Genomic DNA, 16,706 nt, shown 5'->3' on the forward strand with positions numbered 1-16,706 from the left:
GAGCGATGGCCTTTCTTGAGTCACTCACTTCTTTTGGGCGCTTTCTGCTTTTATGGTAAAAACCAAGGTTATCATAGTTCGATTTTATTTAATCCTCATCTCGTTCAGTCTTGATGACAGTTAGTTTCTTTATTTATTACGTCGTTTAGTTCAAAAAGTCATTCTGGCATCTGCTTTCAATGCTTGCTAGTAAACAGCTGTTAAGTTCTGATTTTTAAACGAGATAGATGGGTCAAGCTAATAATTTATGGTTTTACATTCTACAACATAAGTATTTAATTGGATCAAATGAATCCCAACACTCAAGTAAATATAATTAAATACGTTTATATGTTAAAGTAGCTAAATTGACCAAGTATTGATGCAATATGCAATTGTGATAAAAAAAAAGAAAAAAAAAAGCACACTAACTACGCTGATGGCCAAAAGTTGACTTGTTGGAAGTCAACCAGGAGAGGACAAGGATAGTCAAGTAGGACTTTTTAACCTTTTAAAATCCAAGGTGAGTAGCGAGTACATTCTATATCTCAAATACAATTTAGTTAAGTACACATCTTTATAGGATAAAGTATGCTTAAAAGGACATTGTATGGTTATGTGTTTAAAGCTCTTGCTTGATGTAAAAGATATCATCAAGTTGAGAGGATAAGAACGTTCATTGATACCATGAGTCTCACAATAAGTTGGATTGACAATCCAAAATTTTCATTAAATACAAACACGTCAAGATTTATGTGTATTTACAAGAGGATTCCACTAAGCTCTTCGGAGTATAGGTGGGCAAAAAACTTGGTTCCGGGCCCGACCTGGTGCATCTGACCCGTGGGTTTGAAGCAAGTTTCAGTTTATCTAAAAAATTGTATCCGATTCTAGAACTGAAGCGGACCCATCAGGACTCGTTCCACTTCTACTCGGTCAAAATCCGATAAAAACACTACATAACTGTCCAAAAACTCGACCATATCTAAAACCGGTTCCTACATGACCCGGTTCTTGACTGATTGTTTGGCCATACCCTCACCACTACTTGGAGAAAAAGTATTAGTATTTGTATATATATAATTTTTGTTTTAAAAAGGCAGTTTTAGTATTTGTATATAAACTTGCTAACTTTTTTATCACACCTTAAACTTTTGATTTTTTCTTTTGGCCGTTTATATCATTCGAGGATAGTCAGAGGACCAATTTGTAACTTTCTGTTCCACTCTTTTCTCTTGGACTTGAGCGGCTCAGGCGACCATTTTACAACTACAAATCTCATACCTGCTGCAACACCAACACCATTGATTGATTGATTGATTCGATAAGATCTGATATCGAAGATATGGCACGGGTGGGACAGTTATCAAAGAATCTCAAAGAGCTACGAGTTCTCTTTTGCCAGTCCTCACCTGCCAGTTCTTCCACAAGGTTTCATTAAAATCAATCGATTCGGTTTCAATTCGTTACATGTAATTATTCATTTCTAATTATTATATTATGTAATATGGTGATAGGGCGTTTGTTGAAAAGAATTACAAGGAGCTGAAGAAAGCAAACCCTAAGTTGCCCATACTCATTCGCGAATGCAGTGGCACCGAGCCTCAACTCTGGGCCAGATACGGTGTGTTTATCTCACTTCTAATGTTTAGACCGATTGAATGATATTATTTTTGTTCATTTTTTGAGAATTTAACTAGCTCCATATATTAGGGTTTTGGTTCATGTTTTGCTCTTGCAGTTGAATTAAGCTGAGAAATGTAAATAATAACCGCTATCTTTTATGCGAGTTTGATAAATGAAAATAAGAATCTGAATAAACTACAACTTATGTTGTTAGTTCACAATATGCAGATCAATTATGAGGTTCAATATTATAAGTCAATGTGGCATCTGTATCTGTATCTGTACACTACGATCTATCCAGTTTCTGATGCCTTCTGGTTTGTTTAACATATGGCATGAGCCATTACTAAAATTAGAAGTCAGATTTCGACATTTAGAACAAAGTTTTCAATCTCGGATGTCTCTTAACGTTACTTGATGAGAAATTGTTGAAGCTGCACATGAAATTGTTGGCTTAGTATGTTATTTTTAACATCCGTTGCTTGTAGTTCTGCTTTATTTTATGACTTAGGTATATGTTGGTTGTTGGTTGAAGTATGTGTATCTATAAATTAAACCTTATCGTTGATATGGGTGATGTGACTTTGAGAAATGGAGATAAAATTTGAATTAAGTAGAGCATATGTAGTTAGTTCACAAAATGCAAACTTCATTTGTGAAGTGTCAGGTTCATTTTTATAAGTCAAAGCTACATTTATAATTTGTGTGCTCTCTGTTCTGTTTTTGAAGCTTCTTGGTTTGGTTACACCTGTAAACAACATATGACATGATCCATGACTAAAATATGAAGTCAGATGTCTCTTAACGTCACTTGATAAGAAATTGCTGAAGCTACACATGAAATTATTGGCCCAGTATGCTATTTTAACCTCTGTTGCATGCATTATTGCTTTATGATATGAATTAATTAAGTTTATGTTGGATGTTGGTTGAAGTATGCGTATTGATTGCTAAGTGTTTTTGTATCTTAAGTTATCAACCAAATAAGTTCATTTAACAGGTTCATTTGCATATTTAGGTCACAGCTTCTAATGATCACCTGAAATGTTTTAATCTAAATTTGAAATCTACACCAGGGATTGGAAATATAGAGTTACAAATGACTCTTTCAGGAGATTAGACTTATAAAAATATGATAAGCATGTCATATCAGTTATCACACTATTTGCACACGAATTGGAAAGATCTCATTTTTCTTTTCCTATGTTATAGTTTAGTTGATAGCCACAACCATATTGATATGATCTGAATGTAAGAGATTTGAAGTGATGCTAAATTGCTAATAGTTGATCTATAGCCTCTTATTCTCACTTCCTCATGCACAAGAAGCTTCATATAGCAACCTTCTAAACACAATATCTGATAATTTCAGAATTCAGATAATGTAAGCTTGTAAAATCCTCTTTTTTTTTTTTGACTAGACACTGCTTAACGCCTTACAGCCTCTTGTCTTATTCCTCTCTAAGAAGCACTGCTTTCTGTTTTATTTGAATGAAGAATCATATGTTTGAACATTACTGCCTTGTATGTTGTTTTGTTTTTTAATTAGATTTTTCATTTCTTAAGTTTTGAGCAAAAACTGTTCGATTGTTGACAAGAAAAAAGGGATTTAACTAAATATTTCAATCTTGCTGGTGGGTTTGAACTTTGAATAATGAATATATGACAATCTATATTAGAAAGTTCCAAGGAGTCAAAGCACTTAAGATTAATATATATATTTTTTTGAACAACAAATTTATTTCCACCAAAATCCCCTTAATCTTGCACTTGCAAGGATTTGAACCCACCATCTCCATTTTGGAAGTGGGACACCATACCACTAGACCAAATGTAGTGGTGTACTTAAGATTAATATTTTGTACGCTTGCAACCCTGTTTATAACCCGAAAACAGTTACTTTTTAGGATTTTAGATATAGATACAATTTGTTGGAAAATCGTTCATGAAAGATAACTGTTGTGTTCCCGAGTTAAAATTGAAACGATATTACTGTTGATTTTTTTTGCGAACTTAACTAGCTCCAGAAGATTAGGTTTTTGGTTCATATCTCACTCTTGCAGTTGAATTAAGTTGAGAAACATGATTAATGTATGAATTAAACCCTATCTTTTACATAAATTATATGACTTTGGTAAATGAAAATACGAATTTGAATAAACTAAAACTTATTTGGTTAGTTCACAGTATGCAGATCTTAATTTGTGAAATATCTGGTTCAATATTATAAGTCAACGTGGCATCTGGATCTGTATCTGTATGTGTATCTATCCAGTTTTTGATGCCTCCTGGTTTGTTTAACATATGACATGAGCCATAACTAAAGTTATTAGAAGTCAGATTTCGACTTTTAGAAGGAAATTTCCAATCGCGGATGTCTCTTAACGTCACTTGATAAGAAATTACTGAAACCACACATGTATTTGTTGGCCCAGTGCCTCAGTATGTGTTTTTAAACTTTCGTTGCTTGTAGTTTTTTATTATGTGACTTAGGTATATGTTGGTTGTGGTTGAAGTATGTGTATCTATAAATTAAACTAAGGGTGGCAAACCCAACCCAAATGGGTTCTTTTGGGTCAAGATGGATAAACTTTAAAAGTTAAATGGGTCAGGATGGATCAAAAAATTTCTTCAATGAGGTCAGGATGGGTTGGAAGTATACAAGTGAGTTTCATTTATAGGTTAAAATGGGTTAAAACAATATACCCAAGTTATCCAAAATTTATCTAATTCAAAATACCCAAACTACCACTTGCGAAACAAAAAGACCGAACCGATCAAAACGAAACTGAACCGAAATAGAAAAACGACCAAAACGAGACAAAAAAACTAAACGAAACCGAAAAACTGACCAAAACGAAACAAAAAAAAAACGAAATGCAACCGAAAAGGTGACCAAAACGAAACAAAAAACTGAATCGACCAAAACAAAACAAAAACACCGAATCGACCAAAACGAAACAAAAAAACAAAACGAAACTGAACCAAAATAGAAAAACACCAAAACGAAACAAATAAATGAAACGAAACCGAAAAACTGACCAAAACGGAAAAAACGAAATGCAACCGAAAAGCTGACCAAAACGAAACAAAAACACCGAATCGACCAAAACGAACAAAAAAAAGCAAATCGAAACTGAAAAACTGACCAAAACAAAAAAAAACGAAATGCAACCGAAAAGCTGACCAAAACGAAACAAAACACCGAATCGACCAAAACGAAACAAAAAAACCGAAACGAAACTGAAATAGAAAACGACCAAAACAAAACAAAAAAACGATATGAAAACGAAAAGTTGATCAAAACGAAACAAAAAAAGCGAAATGCAACTGAAAAGCTGACCAAAACGAAACAAAAACACCGAATCGACCAAAAGAAAAAAAACAGAAACGAAACGAAACCGAAATAGAAAAACAACCAAAACGAAACAAAAAAACCGAAATGAAACCGAAAAACTGACCAAAACGAATCAAAATACCGAACCGACCGAAACGAAACTGAGCCGAAATAGAAAAGCGACCAAAACGATACAAAAAAACCGATATGAAACCGTAAAACTGACCAAACCGAAACAAAAAAAACATAATGCAATCGAAAAGCTTACTAAAGCGAAACATAAAACCAAAACGTAGCCGACAAAAATGAATCAAAACGGAACAATAAAAAACGAAATGAAACCGAAAAAACCGACCAAAACGAAATAAAAACACTGAAACCAAAAAATCAACCAAAACGAAAAGTATTAACCGAACCTGAACCGAAACGAAAAAGAAAAAACCGACCAAAACAAAACAGAGTAACTGAAAAGATCGAAACCCAAGAGCTAAACTAAACTTTTAAACCGAAATTTCTTGGTGTTTTTTTTAATGAACTAGGATGACTGGGGAAACATTTTAGTTGTTTTACATTTTTCGTTTTTTATTTATATTTTGAGTTATTATTTTTTTAATTATATTTTTTTGAATTTCTTTTGAGGGGTTTTAAACCTTTTGTATTTTAAGCTTTACATGAGTCAAAATGGATTAACTTAACCCATCTTGACCTTTATCCATCCTAACTCTTTTTTAAAAAAATCCATCCTAACCTATACCCATCCTGACCCAAACCCATCTTGACCCATCACCTCAATCCTACCCAACCCATTCAAATTGCAACCTCTAAATTAAACCCTATCGTTGATATCTCAACGATCAATATGACTTTGAGAAATGGAGATAAAAATTTGAATTTAATAGAGAATATGTAGTTAGTTCACAAAATGCAAATTTCATTTGTGAGGTATTAGTTTAGTTTTTAGAGTAAAGTGCTTAAATCGTCCCTGAGGTTTGGTTGTTTTTGCGACTTTAGTCCTAATAGTTTTTTTTGTGCATCTGGACCCTTGAGGTTTACCAATCGTTGTCAATGTCGTCCAAACAGTTAACTCCGTTTAATTTCATCGTGAAGTTAGGGACAATATTGTCTTTTTATGTATATGTTATTTAAACAAAATAAAAAAAAACTAAAGAAAAATTATTATTATCATTATTGTTGTTAACTTGTTATATTATTATCACTACTATTTGTTATTGAAATAAAAATTTATAAATCAAACGACCACCATCTTCTCCGGCCATCTTCACTGCTGCCACCTTCTCTGGGCATCACCACCACCACCTTGTCCGGCCAACTTGGGATGCACTAAGATTTAAAAAAAAAGTGATAAAAAGGGTTCATCTTTCCTTTCAGTTGAACCCTAGATTCGACCTTCATAATTTCAATTTTAAAATTCGAGTACAAACGTAACAGAAGATGGTGAGGATCATAGGGCTTTTAATCAGTAAATGGAAACGAGCATATTGGCATTAAACTTACCTCCAAATGGTGCTCGACTCGATGGCCGACGAGCTTGGCCGACAAAGTTGCTGCGGCGGACAAAAGCCGATAACATGGTACGAGCGAGGGGTGACGAGATTCGATATTTATAGGCTTAAACATGCGTTCCCGATTTTGTTTAACTTCCGCTCAATTAATTGTAACAATAATAATACGTTTGAAGGTTCAAATCAGTTTCATCTCTTTCGGTTTCTAGTTTTGAGTCACTTAGTTAATCGATATCGTATCTTGATATGAGTGTTTAAGGCTCGCCGGAGTTGCGGGATGGTGGTCGGAGTTGATATCGGAAACACGAGGTTGGGGCAACAAGAAAGACACAAAACATTCCATCTTACCCCCTTAGCTTTGTAAAACGTTTAATCTTAATCCCCTAAACTTTGTAAAACATCAAAATGCTCCATAATAATAAATAAACTTGGATTTAACGATGAAATTAAACAGAGTTAACTATTTGGACAACATTGACAACAATTGGTAAACCTCAAGGGTTCATATGCACAAAAAAAAACTATTTGGACTAAAGTCGCAAAAACGACCAAACCTCAAGGACTATTTTAGCACTTTACTCTAGTTTTTATAAGTCAAAGTGGCATCTATAGTTTGTGTGCTCTCTATCCTATTTTTGAAGCCTCTTGGTTTGTTTACACCTGTTAACAACATATGACATGAGCCATAACTAAAATTAGAAGTTAGATGTCTCTTAACGTCACTTGATAAGAAATTGCTGAAGCTGCACATGAATTGTTGGCCCAGTATGTTATTTTAACCTCTGCTGCATGTATTTTTGCTTTATGATATGAATTAAGATTATGCTGACTGTTGGTTGAAGTATGTGTATTGAATGACTTAGGTTTATGCTGGTTGTTGGTTGAAGTATGCGTATTGATTGCTAATCGCTTGCGAATCTTAAGTTATCATCCAAATAAGCTCAAATAACAGGTTCATTTGCATATTCAGGCCACAGCTTCTAATGATCACCCGAAATGTTTTAATCTAATTTTGAAATCTATACCAGGGGATTGGATATATAGAGTTACAAATGACATTTTCAGGAGAGAAGACTTATAACAATATGATAAGCATGCCATATCACACCATTTGCACAAAAACGAAAAGAACCTTATTTTGCTTTTCTTGTTTTATAGTTACAAATGACTCTTCCTGGAGAGCAGACTTATAACTACATGCAAATTATTGTTTGTGAAAATATTAGGTTGAATATAAGTCAAAGTGGCATCTGTAATCTTTATGCCATCTATCCTGGTTTTTAAGCCTCTTGGTTTGTTTACACTCATTAACAACGTATGACATGAGCCATGACTACAATTAGAAGTCTCGAATCTCGGGTGTCTGTTGACGTCACTTGATAAGAAAATTCTGAAACTGAACATGAAATTGTCGGCCCAGTATGTTATTTAAACCTCTGTTGCATGTAGTTCTGCTTCATGATATGAATTAGGTATGTTGGTTGTTGGACTGTTGGTTGAAGTATGTGTAGTGTGATAGACCCCAGAAACGAAAGCTTGATTTTATTGGAACGTAAAGATAGTTGGCCCGATTCGAGAAGGGCTAATCTCTAATTTGAGAACACTTTGATAATTAACAAAATAAAAAAGACAGACAAAGAAAAAGATATAACTCCAGGCCTATTCATTCTAAATACTTATTCGAAACTTCCCATTATTTTAGCCCTTCTTGATTCCTTGACTCTCCACTAGTTGAGCGCTAGTTGACTGGTTATGTGGGTAACAGATAGGTTGACCCGACCCACTGAATACTAATCATATTGATTACTAACCGCTTGTGCATCCATGTTATCAACCAAGTAAAGTTCAAATAACAAGTTCATTTGCATGTTCAGGTCACAGCTTCTAATGATCACAAACTATGTTTTAATCAAAATTTTAAGTGATTTGTGTAATTTATACTTGGGATTTGAATATACGTAGTTAATAATAACTCTTTCAAGAGATTAGACCGATAACTTTACAATAAGATTGCCATATCACACCATTTGCTTTTCCTATATTATAGTTTAGTCGGAAAACGCTAGCATATTCATGTTATTTGAACGTAAGAGATTTGAAGTGATGCTAAATTGCTAATAGTTGATCTAGCCTTTGATTCTCATATTCTAGCGCATAAGAAGCTTCATTTAGACTATTTGCAAGCTTCTACAACAATCTGATATTTCAGAATTCAGATAACGTAAGCTTGTGAAATCCTTTTTTTTTTTCTTGCAGTAGAGGCTGCTTTCTGTTTTATTTGAATCAAGAATCATATTTCTGAACATTACTGCTTTATAGATTGTTTATCCATTTGTTTGATTTTTCATTTTGAGCAAAAACTCTTTGATTGTTGGCAAGAGAAACCAGATTCGAAAACTTCAATCTTGCTGGTGGGTTTGAACTTTGAACAATGAATACATGTAAATCTATCTAAGATCCAAGACAATTAGTGTATAAGATCACTGTATAGAAAGATCCATGCTTCTTTGATAACATATCATCTGTCCCCTGTTTATGGTGTCGTACTTATGTTGCCTTTTGGTTTATGTACAGACATGGGTGTCGAGAGGGGTATTCGTTTGGATGGTATGACAGAAACACAGATCTCTAAAGCACTCGAGAACCTTGTGAAAGCTGGGTCATCCCTCAGATCCTAAAGCATCTGCACTCGAGCTTTGTTCAGTTTCAAGCAATAAGGCTAAGATCAATGGGAGTCGCTCCTTAGGTGACATGGCATTTAAAAATTAAACATGAATTTGTGTTGTATCACACTATTTTATCTGGTGCATGATCCCGTGAAGTGGGTCGTTTACGTTTTCAAAATCGCTTTTATTATGGTTTGCGTACTCATAATCCATCAGGGACCAAAAGAGGTTTTAAGATCTGATGCCTATTGACTTGATTAGATGGTGAAGATGTCTCTTACTCTCATATTAGAAGCATAAGTTTGAATTGAGTGAAGTTAAGGGCATGTTTGGGATTGAGTTTGAAAAATGTTTATTGGCTTATTGGTGTTTTCAAGAAGCCAATAAGTTAAAATGTGTTTGGCAATCAAAAAAATCTTTTTTATTTTAGCTTTATGAAAGACTTAAAAATCAGATTTTCAATAGTTTCAAATTCTGCCTTTCTTAAATGACTTTTTGAGAAAATAAGTATGTTTCAAACTCATTCCCAAACATGCTTTAAGCATCAAGGTTTTTGCTTTTCACACACTTGGTTTAAACAATGTGCCATACTTTATTATAATTTTAAGTACTTGCCTTAATGGACACAGAGTCTTATCAGCCACAATTCAAGCTTGTATTTGCCATTAAACTTGATAGCATTCAACTCAAAACTATTCTGAGATTAAACTTAGATTAATGATTACTTATTTGTTGGTTTACGATCCTACTGTAACCTAAAAGCAGTTAATTTTGAGAATTTAAGATATAGATATATCTGCTGAAAAAATTGTTCATGAAAGAGAATGAGAGTTTGATGTTTATCATCTTTGTTATATGATTCTTCTCATATATAGCAATCTACTCCTCATCCCGCACCAGTCACCACCCACTCTCGCCTTTCACCTTCGTTGGACTTACCCTTGTGGGCATCCTACCTCTCTCCTTCCCGCTATCATTCCTTGCGAGCTAAACTTAAGATTTGTAGAAGTTTGTATATATGCAAAACAAGACTATGTAGAAATTAGCAAGTATTTAATCAAAAAATAAGTTGGTATGAAGAAAGAACTTTTGGTTATAAGGAAATCTTATGGCGCTTTTTGAAGCCATAATCAGTTTTGTAAAAATGTATATATATAGAAGTTATATAAATATGAGATATTTTCACGAATAACCCATGTGGTTTGAGTCAAATTTTATATACGGTTCCTAATGTCTAAAATTTACATACATGGTCCCTAACCACCAACTTTGGTTCATTATTAGTCCAAAACGATACCTCAATTAACTTTTGGTGTTAAATGTTGCATATGAGGGTAGTTTGGTTCATTTAATTCTTTCATCTTTCTACCTTTCCTCTTATATAATAAAACTCTTTTTCACACTCAATCTTAACCTCAAATCACAGGACTAGATCTTCTAATCTCAAAATCAAAGATGATTCATTGTTAAGAAATGTACCAAATCTTTACAATATGTTGATTACTATGTAATTTTGTAATTTGGCATTATGTGATCATGTCTGCCATCTCCTAACTGGTAACTATCATGGGTGGTTTCACGAAATAAACTCAACCAGATTTTCAAACCACAGATCCGTTATCCAACTAAAATGCTTTAGTAACCAAAAGTTATATCTAAACATATTATAATCAAGAGTTAATTACTATTAAAACAATAATTGTACTTCTTTTTAATATAACCTAAATGAAAACAAACATGGCACAGACTCTTATATACTCTAAAAGCTAAGTACCAGTTCCCACATAAGGCCATTTAATTAATATTTGGCCAAAGTAATCAATAACATTCTAAATGCATCTGTTTTATGTTTTACAAACCACCCCGCACGACTGAAAATAAACGATCTTAATAAAATATCTTATTTACCTTACCAGAAACAATTGAATTAATAGTTAAAAAAATACCAATATATGGTATGGACTTCATCTCAAGTTAGTGCAATTTTTAGAACAAAAAAGAATGATATAAAATTGGACCAAACTACCCCTTCACGTGCATCATTTAACCCCAAAATAATTGGGTTATCTTTCTGGACCAATAATAAAACCATAGTTAGTGGTCGTTTTAAACATTAGGGTAATTGCATAAAATTTGGCTATACCGCATGGACCATTCGTGAAATTCTCTCTAAAAATCTTTATAAGTGTTTTTACAATTAAAGACAGAGTTGATATAGCTTAGGGGGTTTTAAGCAAGTTAATAAAAGTCTATATAAAAACCAAAACCCTAACTCGTCCGTCGCTCTCACCACCGTCAACAGCTGCGATATTTGCTTTGAGGTAAACCCTAGTTTTCAGTATCATCTATATTCACATCGATGATTTATTATTAGCATAATAATAATGATATCGTCATTATTCTATGGTTCACAATTTAGGTTTTCATTAGGACTTTTATTTTTGTTCGATCTATCTTATGTGCTTAATGCTGATCTGATTATTTGCGTTTATTTTTCTTTCATTATTATTTCTGCTAGGCTTTGAGATCATTGTAATTTGTGTCTTTGATTGTTATATGATTTGATTTGTCTATTTGTACTTAACAGAGTTGAATACACAAATTGGCTTTAGTTTGAAACTGATTAACCAGGAGTTTCAACTGTATGATTTGTTTAAAAGAATCAGAACAAAAAAAATCAGTTTTTTACTAGATAAAGCTTTGATTTTTGTTTTATTTTTCTTGTCTATAGTTTTAAATAAGTCATCAACACAATGTTATCAGTGAGGAAAAAGGTAGTAGGACAGAGGCAGAGTTGAGAGCCTCTGTGTGTTTTTTTTTTATAATAACAAAATATTATAAACCTATAAAACTTTCAACTAAAAATAACGACAAATTGAGTTCATCTTATGGATAAAAAGCCAAGGACTTACAGATTGATAATAAAATCCGAATTTGAAATCCATAAAGACAACGAATTGAAATTGAGCAACACATTAAATTGCCATGTTAGCAAAAGGGCATTGTTATGAAATTTTATGTGGATTATATTGCATTTTAAGGTGCAAGGTTAAACAAGTAAAGTTTTAACCTTTTTTTGTTATTGTCATTTTGCAGCATCTTGAATTTGTAAGAATGGTGAGGGTTAGTGTTCTGAATGATGCCCTTAAGAGCATGTACAATGCTGAAAAGAGGGGGAAAAGACAGGTCATGATTCGACCATCTTCAAAAGTTATCATCAAGTTTCTCATGGTTATGCAGAAGCACGGTATTCTCTTTTCTTATACTTTTTATGATTCACGTTCCTTTTAACTGGAAGCACCTGATGCATGTTGTGGTACATAACTACAGGTTACATTGGTGAGTTTGAGTTTGTTGATGACCACAGATCTGGTAAGATCGTGGTCGAGTTAAATGGACGTTTGAACAAATGTGGGGTCATCAGTCCTCGTTTTGATGTTGGTGTTAAGGAAATCGAGCCCTGGACTGCTAGACTTCTTCCATCTAGACAGGTAACCTTTTATAATAATATATTATTGTAAAGGTTTCATGTTGAAAGCTGAAACATGCTGTTTTTTAACGTATTGGTTAATGTGTTGAATATGTTTGCAGTTTGGTTACATTGTGTTGACCACATCAGCTGGGATCATGGATCATGAAGAAGCCAGGCGAAAAAATGTTGGTGGCAAAGTGCTCGGTTTCTTCTACTAAACATTTTGAGTTTTTCTTGGTGATGGCTGCCTTTTAAATTAGAGAGGGAATGAGGTTATGTTTATGTTTAAGATTGGATTTTGTTGAATGCAATCATGATTTGCATCGATTTCTCATTGTGGGATTCAGTTTTTGGTTTCTGTTATAACATGTGTTTTAGACTCTACATCTTGCGGATGCTTGAAATTCTCATGCTATACCAGCAATTTTGTCATAATCTAAAAAAGATTTGAACACGTGACGACACATCAATAACACTTGCATTGAATAAAAGGTTACATCAAAATAGATACAACATTAAAGGTTGAGAAAGAACAGCAGCATCTCCTTGTCTATTGCCAAAGGTTTTGTAGTTGCCATGCATTAGAGATGGTTTCACAACTTTCACTACTTCATACTTCATAGCCACAAACTTGGTTCTAAAGCGACTACTGTGATCATCACCGCCCTCCTCTGCGTTGAGCCGACGCCAAGAGCGGCAGATATGTTGATCTACCAGAGCCTCAAATATGTGAGGGTTATATAAAATAAAATGTGAATGAAAAGTCAAGAAAGTGATTAAGATTTGTTTGAATATAAAGAATGATTCAAGTGCTATGAGTATATGTGAAGCATATTCTTCAAGCATTAACTTTTGAGGACATTATGTTAATGATGTCTTATTATAATACACTTTTCATGTATTGATTAATTGCATGATGTATGTAGTAAAATTACAGAAAAGATGAAATTATGAAACAATTTCATGATAATTAGGCATTCACTTATATTTTTGTCTTGGATCCTGCAGCTTCAGCTGTCATTGCAGCTCTTCAGTTACTTTGTTAACTTATCATGAAGATTTCATAAATACTGCATTAGCAGTTGATTTGTTAATAATAATAATTTAGCCTGTACTAATCCCAATGGGCCGAGCACCCGCTGATGAATATGACATCAGGCCCATCAGGGTAGATTGTGTAAAAGAAACTTGTTACTATTTGTTAATTAATAATTTGGTTTTCATTATTCATACAGTGAGCTATTATTTAAACAAACAAAAAAAAGTAATAAATAAATGTAACCAAAACAAGTTACCGGTTGTTAGGGTTTCGGTCTACATGGGGTTTTTGAATCAAATGACAGTTTAAATCATGTCGCATGTGAACTTAATAAAAACCCTATAAAAAAAAGAAAAACAAAGAAAATACTTATTTTCACATTATTAGAAAATTCTATAGAATGCTACAATAGAAAACAAAGAAATATTAAAATAACTTATTTTCTTTATCTAAAATAAAAATAAAAATATTGGAGATGTGAACAATGTGTGGTAGATAAGCCTACACCCATTTCAATTCACTCATAGTGTAACCAAATGAAGGTTGGGTTACTTCCTTGTACTTCAACTCAGTTAGGTATATCTCCTTTATATCGTTTTGCACTTGATAATTTCATTGATGAGGTGTTTCTGTTTGCTTTTTCATTCATATTCTTTGTTTATTTCTACACATTTGGGATTTTAGGGCTTACAACTGTTACTTTCAGTTTCATATTTTAAAAGTGTATATAATTTGATAAACATGGGTTTTTATTATCATCTACCAAACAGGCATATTTAATTCAAACATGAGCTGTTAAATGTTTAGATGCAAGTACTGTGCTACTTACTTGCTTACTTACCTACTTATACTTGGCTCTATCAAGTCGAAACTTGAATACTTGATACTTCATTGTTGATTATTAGATTAGATGCTAGTAGGATGATACTTTATTTGATTTTGTTGTTCCGTCGTTTATTGTTACTCCGGTGGAAAAGATTTGTGGCGCGTCCTTGTAGCTAGAGTGAACTCGGTGATTATATCAGGCTTATTACGTTGTATTTGGTATATTTTTTATAGTGTAGTATACTGAGTTCATCTTAAATTGATTTCACAATTTGAAGTAATGAAAGCTATAGGTCTGTCTAAAGCTCAACGTGCGGATATAATCACCACACTTCCTCAAGCCGTAATAGAAACTATTCTCTGTCATTTAACAATTGATGAGGCAGCAAGGACAAGTATCCTCTCAAGGGCATGGAGGTACAAATGGACCACAATTCCTGAACTTGAGTTTTCTCCGGATGTTGTTAATATACCAACCAGAGGAGAGCCGGCTGATTGGTGGAAACATGTGTCCCATGTTGAATATTATAAGAGAAAGAAGGAAATCCGGTGTAAACTTTTATATGCCATCCACCAAGTTCTGTTGCTGCGACAGGGTCCAATTCATGAATTCACCCTTATAATGGATGCACACCAAACCTGTTTTGAAATTGATCGAATTATACTTCATTTGTCGAGAAACCATACTGTTAAGAAACTAGCCTTTTACTTTTATGATGTCGACAATGCGTACGGGCTACCCTTATCTTTCTTCTCGTTGCGTCACTTAACGGACCTAGATCTTGAATGTTGTTATATCAACCATAAGCCAATATTCAATGGATTTGATAGCCTTACAAGTTTATCCTTAAGCGATATAAGGATCTCCAAAGAAACTCTTCTACATCTATTATCTAATTGTCCATCACTTAAGAGCTTTTGTCTGGTAAGTTCATACTTGTATGTCCATTCTCATGGACATCCAAAACTTATCTGAATATTTTTAGTTTATTCAGTTTCTATTTGACAACGATTTTCTCGGTGATGAGAAACCTAGCATTATGGAGTTGTTCAGGTGTTTACCCGCGATTGAACGTCTGAAAACTTGGGGTTTTATCATTCCGGTAATATTTATGATTTTATCCACATTATTTATAATGTAAAGAAAACAAAAGTTATAATGTCTTTTTGTTAATCGTCGGTTTGGCTTTTGGTTGTAGTCATTAGTTCAAGCTTCGGTTCCAGGAGAGCTTCCAGCCTCACTAATCCACCTCAAATACATTTGCGTAAAACAGGCGTATTTTGTTGACACCTACGGATTGCCTTTTCTTGCTGTTTCGACTAAATGTTGCCCCAACTTGGAGAAAATTAAGCTAGTGGTAATTACCATTAGTGTATCTTGTATCCTACTTGTTTTGATTATGATGCCAAAGTTCATTGACACAAGAATCTTGTTGTAGATTGCTAATGATTGGGATGAGGAGTCGGTTGTTTTGGAAGAATGCTCACATAGGTTAGAAGAATATTCAGAAGTTTGGTTGGAGCATCTAAATGAATTGGAGATTGAATATTTCACAAACTATAAGCCTGAGATGGAGTTTGTGAAGTTTATCCTGGCTAGGTCGCCTAATCTGAAGGTGAAACTGATGACCTTTATGGTTCCCGGTGATGAAAAGGTGATGATGTTAAGAGTTCTCTTACGTGCCCCACGGCCTGCACATGCATCACCGGTTGAATTCGTTGTTAAGAAATGCTGATATGATGACGATCGGATCAATCTTAGTTAGTTGCAATCCTCGTATTTCCTAGATTCTAGGTTAGCTAATATTGACAGAGAGATGTGTTTTCTGTAATAAAAACAGGGTGACAAAAACTGAAAAACAGTAACAGCTGCTTTATTCGTCAACCAAAATGACCCGTTGTTTGACCCGCGTGTAGATCCAACAACTGTCTACAAGTTAGAGAATAGCCCTCAAGTGTTGAGCTCAGCTCTTTCCGTTTGCAAACACCTCATTATTAAAACAAGAATGATATTAATACTAACCAACTAGTTAAACTATCAATTATTTTGTTGAATTGACTTATTGCGATTCTCAGTCAAGATTTGGTCTTAGTTTCACTGATCAATTATTTTGTCTCTAATTACGATCTTACTGCAAAACTTTTTTGATAGGCAATTCGATTCAAACTGAAATTAACGGGTATAAACAATGGTAATTCGAGATACAAAAACACCACCCGAACTAGTCGTTCAGCAAAT

At 33.7% G+C, this 16,706-nt stretch overlaps 3 protein-coding genes across 4 annotated transcripts; all 3 read left to right on the forward strand.

Moving 5' to 3' along the window:
• The first annotated feature begins 1,254 nt into the window (after window positions 1–1,254).
• Window positions 1,255–9,411, forward strand: LOC143576742 (NADH dehydrogenase [ubiquinone] 1 alpha subcomplex subunit 2-like). The gene is made up of 3 exons (XM_077060766.1): window positions 1,255–1,410; window positions 1,497–1,603; window positions 9,040–9,411. Exons 1-3 carry the CDS (start codon window positions 1,325–1,327, stop codon window positions 9,141–9,143), a joined length of 297 nt encoding a protein of 98 aa, XP_076916881.1. The 5' UTR covers window positions 1,255–1,324; the 3' UTR covers window positions 9,144–9,411.
• Window positions 9,412–11,445: 2,034 nt separating this feature from the next.
• LOC143576743 (small ribosomal subunit protein uS8-like) lies at window positions 11,446–12,907 on the forward strand. Its single transcript, XM_077060768.1, has 4 exons — window positions 11,446–11,452; window positions 12,228–12,378; window positions 12,462–12,622; window positions 12,723–12,907. The coding sequence occupies exons 2-4, from the start codon at window positions 12,246–12,248 to the stop codon at window positions 12,819–12,821; spliced, it is 393 nt and encodes a 130-aa protein (XP_076916883.1). The 5' UTR covers window positions 11,446–11,452; window positions 12,228–12,245; the 3' UTR covers window positions 12,822–12,907.
• Window positions 12,908–14,158: 1,251 nt separating this feature from the next.
• LOC143576744 (F-box/FBD/LRR-repeat protein At1g13570-like) lies at window positions 14,159–16,312 on the forward strand. 2 transcript variants are annotated; one of them, XM_077060769.1, is made up of 5 exons: window positions 14,159–14,218; window positions 14,702–15,392; window positions 15,463–15,570; window positions 15,667–15,825; window positions 15,907–16,312. In XM_077060769.1, the coding sequence occupies exons 2-5, from the start codon at window positions 14,748–14,750 to the stop codon at window positions 16,201–16,203; spliced, it is 1,209 nt and encodes a 402-aa protein (XP_076916884.1). In that variant the 5' UTR covers window positions 14,159–14,218; window positions 14,702–14,747; the 3' UTR covers window positions 16,204–16,312. The 2 variants fall into 2 exon arrangements, with proteins under 2 accessions (XP_076916884.1, XP_076916885.1); XM_077060770.1 differs by having other exon boundaries at window positions 14,183–14,218; window positions 14,746–15,392.
• Window positions 16,313–16,706: the final 394 nt, after the last annotated feature.

Source organism: Bidens hawaiensis, unplaced genomic scaffold, assembly GCF_021521415.1.
Source record: "Bidens hawaiensis isolate Kalapana, Puna unplaced genomic scaffold, B.hawaiensis_p1.1 tig00028278_1, whole genome shotgun sequence".
In the NCBI taxonomy this organism is placed as follows: Eukaryota; Viridiplantae; Streptophyta; class Magnoliopsida; order Asterales; family Asteraceae; genus Bidens; species Bidens hawaiensis.

Bases quoted from the DNA above. Each gene is read 5' to 3' on its own strand.
- LOC143576742 (XM_077060766.1), top strand. From the start codon at position 1,325: ATGGCACGGGTGGGACAGTTATCAAAGAATCTCAAAGAGCTACGAGTT. The intron at 1,411-1,496 runs GTTTCATTAAAA...ATATGGTGATAG, and splicing joins CCTGCCAGTTCTTCCACAAG to GGCGTTTGTTGAAAAGAATT. The intron at 1,604-9,039 runs GTGTGTTTATCT...GTTTATGTACAG, and splicing joins TCAACTCTGGGCCAGATACG to ACATGGGTGTCGAGAGGGGT.
- LOC143576743 (XM_077060768.1), top strand. From the start codon at position 12,246: ATGGTGAGGGTTAGTGTTCTGAATGATGCCCTTAAGAGCATGTACAAT. The intron at 12,379-12,461 runs GTATTCTCTTTT...ACATAACTACAG, and splicing joins CATGGTTATGCAGAAGCACG to GTTACATTGGTGAGTTTGAG. The intron at 12,623-12,722 runs GTAACCTTTTAT...ATATGTTTGCAG, and splicing joins GACTTCTTCCATCTAGACAG to TTTGGTTACATTGTGTTGAC.
- LOC143576744 (XM_077060769.1), top strand. From the start codon at position 14,748: ATGAAAGCTATAGGTCTGTCTAAAGCTCAACGTGCGGATATAATCACC. The intron at 15,393-15,462 runs GTAAGTTCATAC...TAGTTTATTCAG, and splicing joins CACTTAAGAGCTTTTGTCTG to TTTCTATTTGACAACGATTT. The intron at 15,571-15,666 runs GTAATATTTATG...TTTTGGTTGTAG, and splicing joins CTTGGGGTTTTATCATTCCG to TCATTAGTTCAAGCTTCGGT.